Source organism: Vidua macroura, chromosome 2 (assembly GCF_024509145.1).
Source record: "Vidua macroura isolate BioBank_ID:100142 chromosome 2, ASM2450914v1, whole genome shotgun sequence".
In the NCBI taxonomy this organism is placed as follows: Eukaryota; Metazoa; Chordata; class Aves; order Passeriformes; family Viduidae; genus Vidua; species Vidua macroura.
This window is the reverse complement of record NC_071572.1, coordinates 90,225,320-90,243,189: the sequence shown is the minus strand read 5'-3', so window position 1 is coordinate 90,243,189 and position 17,870 is coordinate 90,225,320. Positions and strand designations below refer to the sequence as shown.

Below are 17,870 nucleotides of genomic sequence, written 5' to 3'. Positions count from 1 at the left end.
CTAGGTTTTAACCTACTTTGAAATTGATACTATTGGAACGAGCAAACATTACTGAAAACATTGTGTACATCACTTAAATAGTGCACAGAAGGTAATTCCTAGAGCAATGGCAGATGAGTCACAGCATAGAAGATTACATTGAAAAGATCACTATTGAAAAGAAAGGATACGAAAACACAATGCTTTGCCACTAATCTTTAGAAAAGGAGACTAAATGATAAATCCTAAAGTCAAAAGAAGAAACAGAAGAGCTATTGGAATAAATTAAAAATTTAGCAAACATGAATGTCATTGAACAAAAGGATGCTAGGTAAGCAAGAACTGAATCAATAGGCTTTTTTAAATGCTGTTTGACCAAAAATGCATCCTCACAATTTATAAATTTGATCCAATGCAAAAAAATGGCTAGTAATCACTGGTAGTTGGTGTGTACAAGATTACATGATCTGTACTGGAATGTGAAGAGCAAATACTTTATATAATCTCTGTTGGTTTTATGTGTACATCAGAAATTCAAAGCCTCCAAAAATTTGATTTGTCTCGTATTACAAGGAATAAATGAGACAAGTTATGATTGTGCATCAGTCTTCATCGAAGAGGTTTTGTTGCTTCTGTGTGGGGATTGCATGCTCCTGGAATTTAAGATGAGCTACTTTGAGAGGGAAAAAATACAGAAGCAAAATGGAGATGAAATTGGTGTAGATTATAACCTCTAAATAGTAAAGAGAGAAATTCTGAGTAACAGGAGTATTTGCAGGGCCTTGCTCTGGGACCAACAAATATCTGGAAGACTGCAACAGACCCTAACTGGTGCTGAGGCTGCAAAGGGAAATGTTTCACTTCTCTTACACATTTTTAATGTCGCTAAAGCAGGTGGGCAGCCAGAAGTGGTGTGATGTGAAAATGGACAGGAGATGCCTTTTGTTTTTCAATATTTGACAGTCATGGGATCCAGTGAGAGTGTGGTAAGCAGCTATTCCCACAACATGGCATTCTGTGTTGCTCTTCACCTTCCCAGAGTTTGCTCCAAGTGTCAGTTCTTGTCCTTCCCCACAAAAGAGGCAGCAAAGTTTGCACAAGCTGCACTGCAGCCATTTGAAGCCGAACAGGTGTTCAGTGATTCCTAGCAGAGCTTCCTTCCATCCTGTGTGACTTCTATTCAAGGAGCTGATTTCTTCTCAAGAGGTCCTTGTAGAGACATCCCAGGTGGCTTTCAGGAGTGGAAGGTGATAGTTCCTGCCAGCTGTACCAAGGGGCTTCTTGTGCAGCAAAACTCCTCAGTGGGGGGCACTGTCTGGGGATAAATAATCCCTCTTTGCCACCTCACAACCTTGGTGTTGTCCTTGTTTAATTCAGTCTCACTTCAGTTCCTGTAATTCTGGAAACACTGCATAGAAATGCTGCTGGATTGTAGCTGATACAGTTTGTCCTGTCCAAGGTTTATGCTGCAGCCACTGGCCCTCCGTCCTGCCCAAGGCATTTGTCTGACCCAGAACTGAAATACCAGCAGTGTCACAGCTTCCGGCTTTGCCAGCGTCAGACTCCATCCAAACCATCCAAACCACACACAGTGGCTGTTCCTGCAGCTCAGTATGGACCTGCTAAAAGAGGGGAATGTCAACACACACATGGCTCCACTGATACCTCTGTGACTGCAGTCAGCATCAGCAGGGAAGACTGGGATAGGGAGGATCATGTTGGATCCCCTCACATCTTCCCTGACATAATGAACTGTTTGCTGGCTAAGCCTTTTTGTTCATGGCTGTGCTCCTTAGTCTTCGTGTTAGGAATTGTGCTTATTGTGCATGGGATTTTATCAGAAAAGCTGGTGGAAGCACAGCCAAGAGGATGGTCAATGCACAGTAACAGCCAGGGGACAGTTACAGCCACAGTAACACGCAGGACATGCTTGGTAAAAGTTGTTTGTAACTTTGCTTCCCAGGTCCAAGTCCCTTCTCCTTAGATTCCTGAAAGCTGGGAAGTACAATGTCTCTTCACTGAATACACTACTAAGAAACTAACACAGCAATTAAATTATAAAAAGCACATAGAAGTATCAAACTAAGGTAAAATCAGGTATTTCTAAAAGCATTATTAACAAATATTATTTTGACACCAATAATTTAAATCCTTTCGCATTTTCTTGAGGCCAAGTGTTAAAAGTCCCATGGGATCTTGAGGTAAAGCACATGCCAGCAGTTGTGGTATGTTTTGTCAGCCTTAAGAAACAGAATCATGGAATCATTAGGGTTGGAAAAGACCTCTAAGTCCATCAAATCCAATTGCTAACCCAGCACTGCCATCTTCACCACTCAAGCCTGTCCCCAAGTGCCACAGTTAGTGAAGGTTAGAGGAACTGGAATACTTTAGCTATATCCCTGATGTGCTAACCAGCATACATCAGACCAAAACTGTCCCAGTTTGCCTTAAATTCAAACTGTTCCATCCTTCTCAGTACTTCTTGTCAGAGTGACTAGATGCCATAACCAAGATGCTGTCCATGTAGCCAGTCACTCCTCCCTTGCTGTACAGCTCTCCATTAGGAATGGGCCACACCAAATTCTTACACCTCTCCCTCTCCTGCAGTGCCTTTCTTTTGCAGCCCTTGCATTACTGCATACAGTCTTGCAATCCCCTTCCCTACCCTCCGGAATGTGCTCCCATATACAGCATGCACAAGCATGCCCATACCCAGAGTTCAGATCCCAGACTGATCATCTTTCCCTGATCCCTGGGCACATGTCCCTGCTCCATAGCCACATGAGGGCCACAGGTCACTGCTTCATTCCTCTGCTCTGATACCCACAGGAACACACACCCACACATGCAGAGGCTGTGTCTTGGGCATTTGGCCAGGGTGTCCCCTCGCTGTTAGCCAGGGGATCACAAGAGTGGTTTGGGTTGGAAGGGACCTTAAAGATCATTTCATTTCAACCCCTCTGCCATGGGCAGGGATACCTTCCACTAGATCAGGCTGCTCATGGCTCCACCCAGTCTAGCCTTGAACTCGTCCAGGAATGGGGCTGTAAATTGCTCACAGGCTTCTGAATTCCTGATCACTCTCCTAAGTATTTGTTATCTTAACAGCAGGTGAGAGGAAATGGCCTTAAATTTCACCAAGGAAGGTTCAGATTAGATGTGAGAACAATTTTTTTTTCACTCAAAGAGTAGTCAGGCATTGGAATAAGTTGCTTAGGGAGGTGGTGGGGTCACTGTCTCTGGAAGTGTTCAAGGGGAGTCTGGATGTGGCACTTGGGGATATGGTTTACGGGTGATTATGGTGGTGATGGGTTGGTAGTTGTTGTGTTGAAGGTCTCTTGTAACTTTGATGATTCTGTGATTCTGTGAACAGGCAAGGCCATAGCAACTGCCCCTGTTCTGCCAAGGCAATCTCACTGCTGCTACCACACCAGCTCCAGGGGTTCATGGGGACTACGTGGCACCAGCTCCCCAGTCCCGTTCTGTCCAAGCCTTCTTTCAGGGCACTCTTCTGAGTGGTTCCAGCCTCACCCCTCGTGGATGCTGTCTGTTCCCTATGGATGGGATGCTGTCTGTACCCTATAGATGGGATGCTGTCTGTTCCCTATGGATGGGATGCCGTCTGTACCCTATAGATGGGATGCTGTCTGTTCCCTATGGATGGGATGCTGTCTGTTCCCTATGGATGCGGCCAGGTGGCGCCGGAGCGCCGCGGGAGCCGCCTGGGGCCGGGGACTCGCTCCTGGTGCGAGCTCCCTCTGGCTCGGCAGGGAGATGAGGATTTTTGCCGTGGCGCGGGCCGTTCCGACCCCGGCATCCCACCCACAGCAATGCCGGAGTTAGCCTAAAGATTTCAGGCGCTCCGGAGGCTGAACCTCGCAAGGCAGCGCCGGCGGCGGTGCCCGCCCGAGGCCGCGGCGTGGCCGCAGCTGTCAGGCGCTCACCGCCGTTCAGGAAAAGCCGATGAAGCAAAGAGCAGCAAGTCATGTATAAGTTCCCTTTGCCGCACCCAACAGGCTGGTTGAGCGGTGTAAGTGCTCGGCCAGCAGGGGCGGGCAGCAGCCCGGCAGAGCCCGGGGACGACTACCCGGAGCTGTCCCGCCGCCTTCCTGCCCGACACCGACCCGCCCGGCCAGCCCCGCGGAAAAGGGCAAACCCTGGATCTCGCCGGTGAGAGGCGGAGTGCGGCGGCCCCCCAGGTGCAATGGCGAAGGATGCATGGGGAAGAATGTGGCCAGCAGGTCGAGGGAAAGGGTCCTCCCCCACTCAGCCCCTTTGAGGCCACATCTGGAGTGCTGTGTCCCGTTCTGGGCTCAAGACAAGTTGCTACTGGAGAGGGTCCAGTGGAGGGCCACAAGGATAATTAAGGATCTGGAGCACCTCTCTTATGAGGAGAGACTCCAGGAGCTGGGCCTGTTTAGTCTAGGGGAGAGAAGACTGAGTGGAAATCTCTTCAATGCATATAAATATCGCCAAGGCAGATGCCAAGGGGGTGGAGCCAGGCTCTTTTCAGTGGTGCCCAGTGACAGGACGAGGAGCAATAGCCATAAACTAAAACATAAGTTTCACCTCAACATGAGGAAGAACTTTCCTTGGAGGGTGGGCAGAGCACAGGAACAGGCTGCCCTGGCAGGTCATAGAGTCTTCCTCTCTGGAGATATTCCAAACCCACCTGGACGCGTTCCTGTGTCACTTGCTCTAGGGGACTGTGCTTTGGCAAGGGGGCTTGGACCGGATGATCTCCAGAGGTCCCTTCCACCCCTAACCATTCTGTGATCCAGCGAGGCGTTCCGGTACCCCGAGAAGGGGGCGGTGGCGGGCGCTGGGGCCGCCCCTCTCCCGCCCACTGCGGCCCGCCCAGGGCCCGCCCGGGGCCGGCTCCGCAGCGGCGGCCGGAGCTGCAGCCGCCGCCCGCCCGTCGCAGCGCCGGCGCTGCCGCGGTGCCCGGCAGGGAAGATGGCGCCGTCCCACGTCCTCAAGTGCTGCCAGAAGGTGCTGGCCTGGGTGCCCGTGGCCTTCATCGCCCTGGTCGTGGCCTGGTCCTACTACGCCTACGTGGTGGAGCTGTGTGTGTGTGAGTGGACCGGGAGGGTCGGGGGCGCCGGGAGCTGCCGGCCGGGCGGGCAGGACCCTCCGCCGGCCGCCTCCTCCCCTGCGCCCCGGCGGGCTCGCTTCTCCCTGCGCCCGCCTCAGGCTTTCGCTCAGACGGCGGAAGGAGACCCTGCCTCGGGCTCCCTCCCTCTGGACCGGGTTTACCTGTTGTCCTCCGCCCTCAGGTGCCTCAGGGTGGTGGGGTCCCGGCCTGGGGCCGCCTGTGGAGACGCGAGGAACTGATTCAGGGGAGAGAAGGAGGCCCTGGGTGCTTCGTCTGGGGACAGGGACTTCTCGAGAGCTCAGCCTCCCGTGTCTCCTAGTGAGGAGTTTCCCCTCTATTTTACTGTTGTTCATCCATCTGATGTATCAGATAACTCCTTAAGGGTGTACAGGGGATTCCCCTTCCTCCTTTTCCTCCTTTTCATTCAGAATCCCGGTGCCATTGAAGCATTATGAGGCTGGAAACATCCAACTTAAGCGGGCTGGGGAAAGGATTTAAGTCTTACGGGGTTTTGTCAGGCCGTATCCAGGCTTTCTGGACGAGGACTCGTCTTTATATAAATCTGACTTGCAGCCGATGTCGGTCAGATATTTACCCTTTGCTGTCTTTAGGAGGAAAGTTCTGTTCAGAGGAATGTTGTCTTTCCCTGGGGAGGGTAAATGGAGGGGAACTGTGATGTGCAGTATTCATCAGAATTGCTGAAACTTGGAAGCAGCATAGGAAAACTAAGGAACAGGTTATTGAGCATTTGGCGTGTTTAAGTAAGGAAGCTGAAATGAGGAAGAACCTCGAAAGTACTAAGAACTATTCTGAGCTACATATAAGTCTGTCTAGTATCTGTAGGTCCTGGTACTACTTCTTATTTGTGTAAACTACATGCTTTGATATCCCTAGCTAGAAAATAAATGTTTGCATGTACTTTGTATCTGGGTAAACTGGTATAGACAGCCTTTTATTAGCATTAATCAGTTCATTTTTTTCTGTGATGACTTAGTATTTTGGATAACTTTTCTGTGTGCTGATGTTATTTCACAGCCTTCTGTGTTTGGAGATCTAGACTGGAACATGAACCACTGGCACAAATGTTATTTAAACTTTAAATAGTACAGACACAGCTGTAAAATAATGCTTGTTGAGGTACTACGTGAAATGTTGACGTGAGATAGTTGCAAATATGTCCGTATATCCAAACTTGCCAAATTACTACTGTTCAGTTGTCTATGTGAATAAATAGGTTTTCTGGGAAATCATGCTTAAAACGAAACATTTGAAAACAAATTTGGGTCATTCTACTGGAGGTCTGTGATATGGGTAGCTGTAACAGTAGTCCTGAAAGGGGCTGTGTGAGGTTATAGACTCACATTTTACAAGTTTTCTGTACCCACTACAGTCTAATTAGTATGACAAAAGGCAGATTAGGGCTATTTTTAAACAAAGAACAAAAACTCAGGGATTAAGAGGCTTGCCTAGGGTAAAACAGGTGGTCTCTGCTTGAATTGGGAACAGAGCCTCAAGCTCTGAGTCCCAGCTTTGTGTCCTGATCACAGAGTGGGTCAGGACTAGGTGCTGGTGAATTATTTGTCTATCATGATCATAGAGAAGCTGCAAAGAGCTCTTCTGAGTTCATTAAGGTTTCGTTTGTGTGAAAATTATTGAGAAGATCGGCTCCTGTTGATGCAAAAGCTTCTGCATCTCTAAGTCTGGTTTCTAGAAGACTGGCACTTTTTGCTCATGAATCAGCTCTATTAATGTCTGTGCATACAGGCTTTTAAGAAAAAGCATCATTTAATAAGCAAAATATTTACTGATTTCTGTTGCTTCACTGAATTTTTCAGTTGTTACTTGTCTAAATCATGCTCAATGACCAAGGATTTTGTCTTGTGAGTTTTTTCTGTTGTGAGTTTGGAGGTTTTTGGCTTTTGTTGTTTATTTTTAATCGGTTGAATTTTGTTTACACTCTCGAGAAAAAGTAATTTCAACAAGGGAGAGGAAAGAGATTTTGTGTTTGGGTCTTTTTGACATTGTGGGTTTTTTCCTTTGTGTGTTTTCAACTCTGTGGTTGAGTTCAAACCAGGATTGAGAGGACTTAGAGCAAAATACAGGATTTTCTGTTTGTCTTGGCAGGTATGTTTTCTTTCTGCTGGTGCTCCCTGTGTTTATTTGTTTTGGGAAGGACAGCACTGTGTACTACGAAGAGGAGCAAGGATGTGCCTCCAGCACACAGCTAATGAATGAGGGCCACGCTGGCCTTTGCCAATGCTCACATGGGGCAGGTGCAGAAGCAGGGCTTATGGCTTTGCTGAGAGGCTGATCTGTGCCTTGTAAAGGAAAGAGAGATGGAGGAAGGGAAGCTTTAGAAAAGAGGAGACACAATAGAAAAATTCGAGTACATACTGGGTAAAAGAGAAACTGAAACCCCACAGACATCAGTGTTTTTTCAAAGTTTATTCTTAAAAAATTCAATAACTGTTCAGATGTGATGCTAACAAAGAAACAGGAAGAGGGAAAGCCTGTATTCCTCCAGTTATTACTTCTTCCTGGTTTGGTTTTCTTTCCTTGTAGTCCTTGGTCATTTATTAAAGGTTGAACATATATTCAGTTAGTAGATCAAGTGGGAAGCCAGGCTTAGTGTAGTATCATAAAGGAGAAGATGGTAAAGTTGGGGCTGCTTTATTTGTCACCTCGCCCTTTTCCTTTCAGTTTTGCTTCTCTGTGCTTCATGGCCCCACACTCCTCTGGTGGGGTGCTCACATATTGCTCAATGTTTTTGGGTGTCTGATGGACTCGGGCTTCTCTGTAATTCACTCCTAGTATGTATTTACTGGGTTATGCCTCTTCTATAACCCTAAATTATATTACTTACACACTGGCTGTGAGCAACAAGGAGACTGGTGTGGATAAGATGAAAGGAGACTCATGAGCTTGTCTGTTGTTTTCCTCCCATGGGAACTGCCAGGATCATTCTGTCGCTCTGAAGATGTTGAACACTGGCTTGTTTAGACCACTATTGCTGTGCAGTTGTGATCCATCAAGTAAATTAGCTTTTAAGCTAATTGGAAAGGTGAAAACAGCCAAATGTAAGTTGAGGGGATGTCAGCATAGTGTAAAAATTCAGTGAATATGTGTAACTTAAGGAACTACAAAAGACTCAAGGCAGGTCTCAGAGGGCTTTTTTAAGTGTTTTGAAGTAGAAAAATCTGACTGAACACTTTCTTACTAGATTATTTCTTCTTTTCACACATAACTTGCCCAGAGCTCTGTTTGCAAGAAAACACACCTAGCAATACATAAAGGATGTTGTGAAATAGCTTTTTGCTAGTTTGAAATCATTTCATGTGTCCCTTTGTGTTATCAAAACATGTTTGCTTTTAACACTGTTTTTGTAAACAATGACTATATTATGCTGCTATTGAATTGGACTGATTGTGTTTGCTTACCACATCCCTCAGATGCTCAGAAAGAGTGAAGCACTTCTCTCATGGTTTGCTTTCATTTATGGCTGGCTTGGATCTTATTATCTATCACAAACATTTTTGTAGGTGGTGGGCTGTAGTGCAGACTGGTTAGACGGTGGTCACAAGACACTGTTTTTCCACATGTAGTTTGTGGGTGAAGTCAGCTCATTTCTTACAGGCAACCCTTTTGCTAAAACACTTTCGTAGTGCAGTCTTGCACTGAGAAAAAGAGGAGTAAGTTAACTTTGAGTTGTCTGCAACCCCTAACTAAAGTGTTGTGACTGGTGTTATTAAAAAGAAATAAAAAAAACCCTAAAAATCCTGATCAGGTTAGCTTTTTATTTCTATACTGAAGACTACATTTGCTGAAAATCACAGTCCTGACTCTTCTCCTGAGCCAGGAGTTTTCAGGACAATGACTTTTTTACATATTTAGTAGGGTTGTGAATGAATGAGTGTTTTCATGCCTCAGGGTCTGCAAAGTATGGAAAACTCTGATTTTGAAAGCTATGGGAGAAACTAGTTGTGTATTCTTTGCATAGCATCTAGTTGCAGAAGGTTTTCTTTTTTTTTTGATACAGTGTAATGTCTAGGGTGTCTAAAATCCTGGCAAATGAAGCAGTTTGTAATTTAGAATGAATAACTTTGTGTTAGTAGTACAACTTATACTCCTCGCTGTTCCAGGAGACTGCAGTGTCTCTTGTCAGTAGGGAGCTAGCTCTGATTTCCCCAAAGCATGGCCCTTATGAGAAGCACATGGTGATCCCTTGTAACGCTCCCTATCTGAAGAGTCTGTTGCATAAACAGAGAGAAGGTAATTCCATCTGCCTCCTCCAAAAGAAATTTCTACTGAAAATGCTAATGCAATATCTCTCAAGCAATGGCAAGGTGATACCAACAGCAGTTCTGATTTCAAACTACAAAAAAAGCTGAAGTATCAGCACTGAGGTACAACATTTGCATGTTAAACATGTAAAAGGCATTCCCGTAGGAAAAGAGGGTTACCTGTCAAGAAAAGGAAAGCAAATTAAACAGGTTAGATCATTAGTTAGTTAACTATATTTACATGTCTCATGTGAATTTAAAAATATAGTAATTGAACCTCTCTGCATACACTTAATTTTGTTGTAATCTCTCAGCATAAGCATGCATATTATCATCTTAATTGAGAACCTTTTCTGTTATTATAAATAATTAGAATTCCTATTGAGGTGCTCAGACTGGATACAGATTATTGGAAAACTAAGTGCTCAGCTGAGGAGAAAGATTATCTTCTATGGTGCCTTGCACTAGTTTATAGGGACAGGTGGATATGTGCCTTTTATATGAAAATGCAATCTGCTCTCTTGGCAGTCCTCTAATGAAAAAGTTGTTCCAAGTGCAACAGCCTGATTTCTTGAGGAGTTATCTTGTATCTGCTCTCTCTTCTGTCATCAGAAGGACTCCAGCCCTCTATCTGCAGTGCCTGCCCCAGCCCCTGCATCCGCTAACCATTCTTGACAGCTCTGCAGCAGTTGGCATCTTTCCTTGATCCCTAATTACCATTTGGTCAAAAAGAAGTGTGGTGCAGTGACCAGTTTGGTGTTGCTTAGCTTGCTCAGGGGTCTAGGCAGAAAATGAGCAGCTGAGCTCAGAGCAGCTGTCTGCCAACAGGGAGTTTGGGCTTGTCTCTTCTGCTGTCCAACAGCTTTGATGAAACTTAGTTGTCCATACTTTGTGTGAGACCTACCCTGAGCCTCAGCACCTGTCTGAAACTGGTCCGTGGGCAGGATGGTTTTGGAGTAGGGTAGAGAAGGGGCTTAAGGAAAGCAAGGAGCTGCATAAGTGGCTGAGCTAAAGCAGGAGCTCTTCCTGTGGTTTTACTTTCAGTAGCCGTGATCACTCATTGCTGCAGTGCTTCCTGATTGCCTTCTAGATGTGGACTATAAAGCTTTTCTCCTTGCTTTCAAAGGGCGTGGATAGCATGAGTATTTAATATTATGGAAAATAAATTCTCTCGAATTTTTCTCTGGTAACACCAGTAGGAGATTTCTGTATGCCTCTAGGGTTAGAACAGTGGTCTAAATGTCACTTTTAATCAGGGGTTTTATGTTCCTTCATCACTTACGAGTCTGTTTTCCTACAAGATGCTATGGATAAAAGGACCAGAATTTCAAGCATATATTTTCAGTAGACATCACTTTGAGGTCATTGACACTCCATATACAGTGTGTTTCAGGTTCTTCTGTCTGTTGAAATTTCAATAATTAAAACTTTGTTCTACTGACTTATATTTTTATGAGTTAATGTAATATGCTTTTCATAATCAAAGAATTTACAGAATTAAAAGATGGGTTTCAGAGCTGAGTTCTCGTATACCTGTGATAGTTGAAATGCTTGGATGGCACTGGACCTGCTTTTACTCTTGGAACTTGAGACTGATGGAAAATGGGAGCAAGATAGATTCTAATTGTCTGCCTAAAACTGTGCCTGTAAATGCTGAGGGATCATGCCATTCATTTTTCATCCATTCAGTGCATCACTTTGTTAAACAGTTTCCTACAACTGTAAGAGTTTATGCTGGTTTAATGTGTACTTTTCTTAAAAGTGTTTCAAACTTGTAGGTTCCTGAAACAGCTTTTATGGAGTTTTGATCTCAGTCATTAACTTGTTCCAGCTGGTGCGCAATCTTCCTGTAATAGGACAAGTATCCATTTTTTTCTCATTAGAACGTATAAAATGTAACAGAAGCATTTGGGAAGTAAGCACAGACCACTTTCTTTTTTTTTTTTTTTTTTTTGTGTAAGCTGAATCTCCACCAAGGTGTGATTCAGGTATAAAAGAGATAATGTGATTGCAACAAATTAATTTGTTCTTTTAGCCACTTCCCCAATATTACCTCCTTCTGCTGTCACTAACCTGTTTTCTGTGGGATGTGCTTAACTCCTTCTGTCCCACATCAAGAAACAAACAAGCCAGATTTTTCAGACTCTTCTACTTTCCTTCCTCCCCACAATCTTCAGTGGAATACCTAATCTTTGACTGTCTTCCCTTATCTGTGCTAGAAGTCAAGTTCCCCCTCTGCAGCATTTCAAGCCTCTGCTTTTCCTTTTTTCTCAAAAGACCAAATGGCTCATGCATTCCTTTTTCATCTTTTCTTCTGACTCTTAAAATTGTCTTGTGAGATTGTCAAAGGCAAGCAGATCACAAGAGCAGCATGCTTTGCCTTTGCGGTTTCTGCAGCAGTCTCTGGTGCTGTAGATGGTGCAGCATTGTCTTAAATGTGAAGCATGGAACCATTTCAATCATATGAGCTACAGAGAGAGGGTTTCAAAGCAGCATTCTTTTGCTTGTGTTATTTCACTTGTGCATCTTGATGTGTGTTTGTCTCCAGTGTGGGGGATTTTTATGCATCTCTTGTGAAGTGATAAGTTCAGAGATAGCTGTTTGGGTTTTTTTTTTTTTTTTCCTTTTTTAAACCTTTTTGTGACAAAAAAATTTAGAGGTTGAAGAAATTCATCTAGAATTAGGCAAGCTGCCAGTGCAGAGAGAATGAAACAAGGTTTAGATTAAATATAAATAACCTTGAAAGAAACAGACATTATTTTTTTGAGGAGATCTAAATACATAGTTATTGTATAAGCTGGTTTGTAGTTGTGTGTGGTGGACTTAAAACTTATGTCAAGTGCCTGATCTACTGCCTTGTCGTGGGTGTGAGTGCAGAGAACCTGTTACTGTATCATTCTTCATGACACGTAGTCATTGCTTTTAGCTTTGTCAAGTTTGGATTTAAAAAAAGAGACAAAGGAAGTGTATTTCCACATATTGCTTTCTGATTGACAGAAGGATTTCACATCTGTTGGTTTGCGACCTGCAGATTTACCCTGAACATTGCAAAGGAGCCCAAAACTTGGAGGAGAGCTCTTGAAGCAGTTTGATTTCTGTTCTGTTTTGAAAAATCCTATGTGACTAACACTCAAGTGGGTTTTTTTACAGTATCTGAAAAAGGATGCAAGGTATGCATAGGATTTTTGTGGGGATGTTTTATGTGTGTATATTTTTATCTATTTAATCTGCTGCTCCTTACGTTTCATGTTGGGGGGTTTAAATAATTGCATTTTTAAAAAGTTTGACTTCGGCTTTGTAACTTGCCTACAGAGATATTATGGCTGTGTTCTGTGGTAGATACCTGCTGAGATGAAGCTAAAGCAGCAAGTGGTGCAGAGAGTAGGCTTGAACTTCTGTAATAATTAATAATTTAGACAAATTATAAATTTTGGCAATGGAAAGCTTAAAGACCATTGAGTACTAGGTTCAGTTCTGTTTTCTCTTTTGTGTGGCTATTTTCTGTTAACATGCTCAAAGTTGTAAATATCCTGTTTCTCACTACTTCCCCTATTGCCAAGTTAAGAGTGGAAGTGGGAATCTGTTTGTGAGCAGAAACAATGATCTGGGAGGGCTTTTAGGCACATGCAGGGCCTCAGGAGCTGCGCTTCCATGCCTCAGGATTTGTGGTAGTCTCCTACCACGTGACAGTGCTCTCCTCTTGCTGCACGCCTTCTCTGGAGTCTTTAGGCCAGCAGATGCACACACCCTGCCCCCATCCCAAATGATGTCTCTGTGTATCCTCTCAGGAGACAACAGGTTTAAGGACCTGGGCCAACTCACACCTAGTTGTAGGTCTTTAGAAGCAACCACTCACCTGATCTAATGTCCTCCAACTCACTGTGGTCGCTGACTTTTGTGTTAAACCAGCAGCAGTCGTTTCTTGGACATCACAAACACTAGTTCTCACCAGAGTGCCCCACTCTGAGTACTTCACCTGCAACCAAGTATGTTCTTGCAACTGTGTCACTATGGTGGGCAATAGCCTAGAAAGGTGACAGAAGTTAATTCTCTCAGTAGGAGCCATGCATGCATCAAGCCCTGCTTGTTTCTTGTTAGGCAGCCTGCCAGCCCTGCTATGTTACATCCAGTGCTTTTCCCTGGGAGCCCTAATGCATCTCTGAGGAGCAGTAGGCAGAACTGTTCTTCCCTTGGCACACATTGCATTAGGATTTACAGTATTTCAGTTGATGTTCTTAGAGTCCTGACTTTATGTTTTCCAAGAATACTGAACTGTCAGCAGGCAGGTGAGCTCTGAGGATTTTTTAAAATTTTATTTATTTGCTGGAAGCAATAGTTACTGAATGAGAGCTCTAGGATGATAGACTCTGCTCTTTTGTATACTTGCCTCTCTCTGTTAGCTCTGGACTACCATCAAAGATTTAGTCTAGATGTTCTAGAGTATCCAAAAATCCCTTTGCAGTGGCTTGTACAGTCTTTGTGCTGTCACTTTTTCATATTCCTAAGCAATCTGGTACTTAAATGAGACCTGGTGCAACAAAATGGTGTCCTTCTGACTTTGCCTTCTATCCAAAACTTTGTCCTTTTATTACCAGTGTTTTTTTCCCTCTACAGCACTTGGATATTTTTTTATGCTCCAGGGGAGTTGCTGTTATTTCTTCCTTTTTGTAAAGAAACAAGAGGGTGTAGATTTAGCTGGTCAAGCTTTGTCTCATGATGTCTCAATCTAAGTAAGGTTTAATGTATAACATTTTGTTTTTTGAAAATGTTAAAGCCTCCAGCATCAAAAGATGGCAGCATTTGTTATCAATTAATTTGATAAGCCATATATGAGCTGATTCCCTAAATCACCATGAGAAGTCTTTAAACCTTTGTTTATTCCATAAATAGTTTTATAATTAAAAAAATACTAAATATTTATTAATATCTACAACTCCAGTTTGTTGAAGACAGCAGTTCCCCATCACCACTCTCCCGCAACTAATATACTTGTTTTTAAATGACATGTTTTTCAATACAAAACTTCCTTAAAGGGCTGAGTCCAGGAGCTTGGCTTACTAATATCTTGATGGGAATCCATGTAGATTACATTACTGGCTGCTCTGTTGTCAATGTACTGCTGGCTGAAAATTAGTTCTTATCATAGGCAGTTCCATATTTAACCTCAGGTGGCAAATACCAGTCAAACCTGACCAACATTGCAAACTTAAAACTTCACTTAGGGAATCCAGTGACATAATGCATGAGAGGAGGTCAGCTTGACAGGCAGTTTAATTTCTTCCATTACTCAGTGAACTTGGTGACAGCAAAGTCCTCCTCTCAGAAAACAGAGTGCCTAATACTTTGTAAGGAGATTTACAAGATCTTTATCCACAGAGTTTTGCAAGGAGAATTTATCCTCACATTTCAGGAAACACTTGCTGCAAGCTGGGCCAGTAAGTAAGCAAGGAAACTGATTTTGGAAGAGTCTGAAGCCAAACTTGAAAAAGGTACTTGATTAGCAAAGCAGTCCTTCCCGACTGCTGACCATTCTCACTGCTGGGTGAGAGTTCAGGTCTGCAGGTCACAGCAGCTGTGTCTGGAATTTTTGTTCTCCATGAGCTGACACCTCTGCTCTCCTGCCAGCTGTGTGGAGTGGATAAACAAATGCTTATTTTCATCTCTCTGGTCTAGAAGTAAATGGGTTTACTAGTAATGTCCTCAGCCATAAGACAGTCAGCTTTAAGTGACCTTTATATTCAAGGCAGGTATTGACTGGCAGTCACAAACTGCAAATTGGTGTTCTTTTTATCAGAAGGAATTGGTAAATTGTTAATTACTTGAAAAATACTGTTGTGAAAATGTATGTTGGTTGGGTGGAATTTTTGCTTGCTTTGGTTTTTACTTTAAATATACTGACAGTTTCTGGTATTACCTGCAGAACAGCTGATCTTGTGCAGGATGTGTAAGACAGCTCTGTACAGCACAGTGTTTGTCAACACCAGCTGATTATCCTGTTTGTCACTCCTCTCTCTTGCAAATGTCCTAGTAGTGTCAGATACAGAACTACTGGAGTTATTCCTAACACAAAAAGCATTTTCACATGTGAAGATACTTGAGTGTAGTGTTACTATGAGCTTGATCTGGCCAGCCTGAGGATAAATACCTTTCCTTCAAATGCAAATGTAATTAATTCGTGGTGTGGACATTAGCTAGCTCCACTTAGATGCTTCTGAGTTTCCATGCCTTTCTGTCACTTCTGCTTTTTCCTATTTGCTGATGTGCCAGAGAGAGCACAGCTCACTGACTGATGCAAGTAAGAGCTCTCTTTGTCTTTTGAGAAGAAACCAGGCTTTCTTTTGGCTCTGTCTGATAGCTTAAAGACAATATTGGAAGCAATTTATGTACAGCACTTCCATGCTACTGAGCAATAAAGCTGTTACTGTTATGATAAAGCAGAATTTTTGGTAAAAAATTGAATGAAGTCCAGTAGTAGGAGTAACCAGATGAAGAAAGTGTGTAGAAGTAATTCTAGGGTTTAAAACCCATCAAAATGCAAATCGAATGAGCAGTGTCAATAGTGATTAAATAGCCAAAGAAAATGAAGTCACATTAGGGGCGTTTTGAGCAATTATCGTAAATTGAAAGTGAGTAGTGCTTCTTGAGGAATAGGGCTTTTCAGGGACAGCAGACTGGGTGCATTGCTGGAGCTGAATGCTAACTTCATATTTAGCAAAATCCTTTAGTTATTTGGGCTGATACATCTCTTAATACACAGTAGTTGGTGGGGACGCAAGTGTGGGACTGAGGTTAAGACCTAGCCACACTTCTTTCTGCATGCTGACCACGTGTAACTCTTGGTTTTGAAATCATTTAAAAAGTGCAGGCACTCTTGTTGAGAAGACCATTAGGAGACCTTTGGTATAACTTTCAAGAATATATTTTTAGATGCAGAGGTAAGGAGCCATCTGTAGGATTTTGTGGGTTCCAGAAGCTGCCTTTATAACTATGTTTTTGAACTGTGTAAGTGGTAACACAGAATTTACTCTTCCCACAGTACATGGCAAAAATCTTCCCAGTTGTCATAGCTAAATTCATTGCTAAATGTAACTCAGTACCCAAGAAGTAGCTTGCATTGCTTATGCTAATTTCTGTTGTAGACTGGTTGTATTTATGCATGTACTCTCTGTATTGAGGCTGAAAAGACCTTGGTTAAATAAAAAGTTGCTTTATTATTGTGATAAGAGAGTATTTTCTAGGCAGCAAGCCTCCAGCTGCTCTCAATTACTTGTTCTAGGGAAAGAATCATGTTCATATTGTTTAAAGCCTAAAACAAATCATAATGATAGCTGGTAATGAGTAACAGAAACATTCTGCAGTGCAGCTTGAACTGTCTTGTTTGAAATATTAATTCATTTTGCCTGTTGCTGTGATAATGCTTCTCTGAATCCTGTACCAATGGGCATGGCAATCATGAGTATAGGAAATGTGGTCATAAAACAGAGTGTCCCCCTTTGTACCCGTGTCTCTTCCCTGGCTGGATTTTCTTCCTCCTCTTTTCCCCACCCCAGATTTCTCACACATACACACTACCTGCAGTGCCTTTGAAGGCATCATCTTGTGATCATTTGAAGTCACAAGGCAACTCTCTGGAGTGCTCCTGCTGAGCACAGAATGTGTGAGGAGTTCGGGCTCTGACTCATGTTTAAGGCATTGGTGGCCCTGAGATCATTTCTTTTCCCTCTCATGACTGTGTATGACCCAGGACAGTGGGAGGCCACTCGCTGCCATCCCCCCTTCACCCCTGCAATGCCCCGCTGTTTGTGGTCATGCAAACTTGTAGAGAAGTAGCTACCAACTTCATTGGTAGCTCAAGAGTAAGCTCTAATTTTTGCTCTGTTTGTCTGCCATAGGGGAGTGGATAGATGGTGAAGAGGGGTAACTTTATACACCCTTGCAGCAAGAGTTGTCCACCACAGGCCACACCTATGAGACAAGCATCATGTCAGACCTGGCTGATGGTGCAGCCATGCTGCAGCCCCAGGCAGTGCTGCTGCTGAGGCACATGGTATGGCAATGTGACTCTTCGTGCTGGCTCAGCACAAAGGCCTGTGGAGCCACATCTCCTGCAGCACCATTCTATAAAATGTCACTTTCTGAATCCCCTGGCAGTGCGCTGGGAGCAGAGAAACCTGTCCTATTCCTGAATATCTGAAGTTGAAATACATCAGACTAGTACCATATGAAGATAATACAGTTCTAAGCTCATATGGCTCAAAATTCTGCAAAGAACATTCATGGTGGTAATTGAGTGTGTGATTCCTGGACTCCCATAGCCTTTTAGCAGGGACCTGGCAGGATCTTCCTGCTTTGGCTTTTGGCTACATGATGCCGTCAACTTAGTCATCTTGAATCATTTCTCTAAAACAGCTCCCAGCTGTTAAGGGAGGAGAGCACCTAGTGAGTGCCTGCCAGTTGGGAAATAAGAAATATCTCAGTGTGGGAAGGTCACAGATTTAAGGCTTTTAGAGAATAGT

At 43.6% G+C, this 17,870-nt stretch overlaps 1 protein-coding gene across 4 annotated transcripts in view; it reads left to right on the top strand.

Annotated features, from left to right (window-relative positions):
- The first annotated feature begins 4,865 nt into the window (after positions 1–4,865).
- Positions 4,866–17,870, top strand: part of ZDHHC20 (zinc finger DHHC-type palmitoyltransferase 20) — a 49,454-nt gene continuing 36,449 nt past the window's right edge. For all 4 annotated transcript variants that reach the window (XM_053970016.1, XM_053970012.1, XM_053970014.1 and 1 more), the window contains exon 1: positions 4,866–5,053. In XM_053970016.1, the coding sequence (XP_053825991.1) occupies positions 4,936–5,053 (118 nt within the window). In that variant the 5' untranslated portion in view covers positions 4,866–4,935. The remainder of the gene's footprint in view (positions 5,054–17,870) is intronic.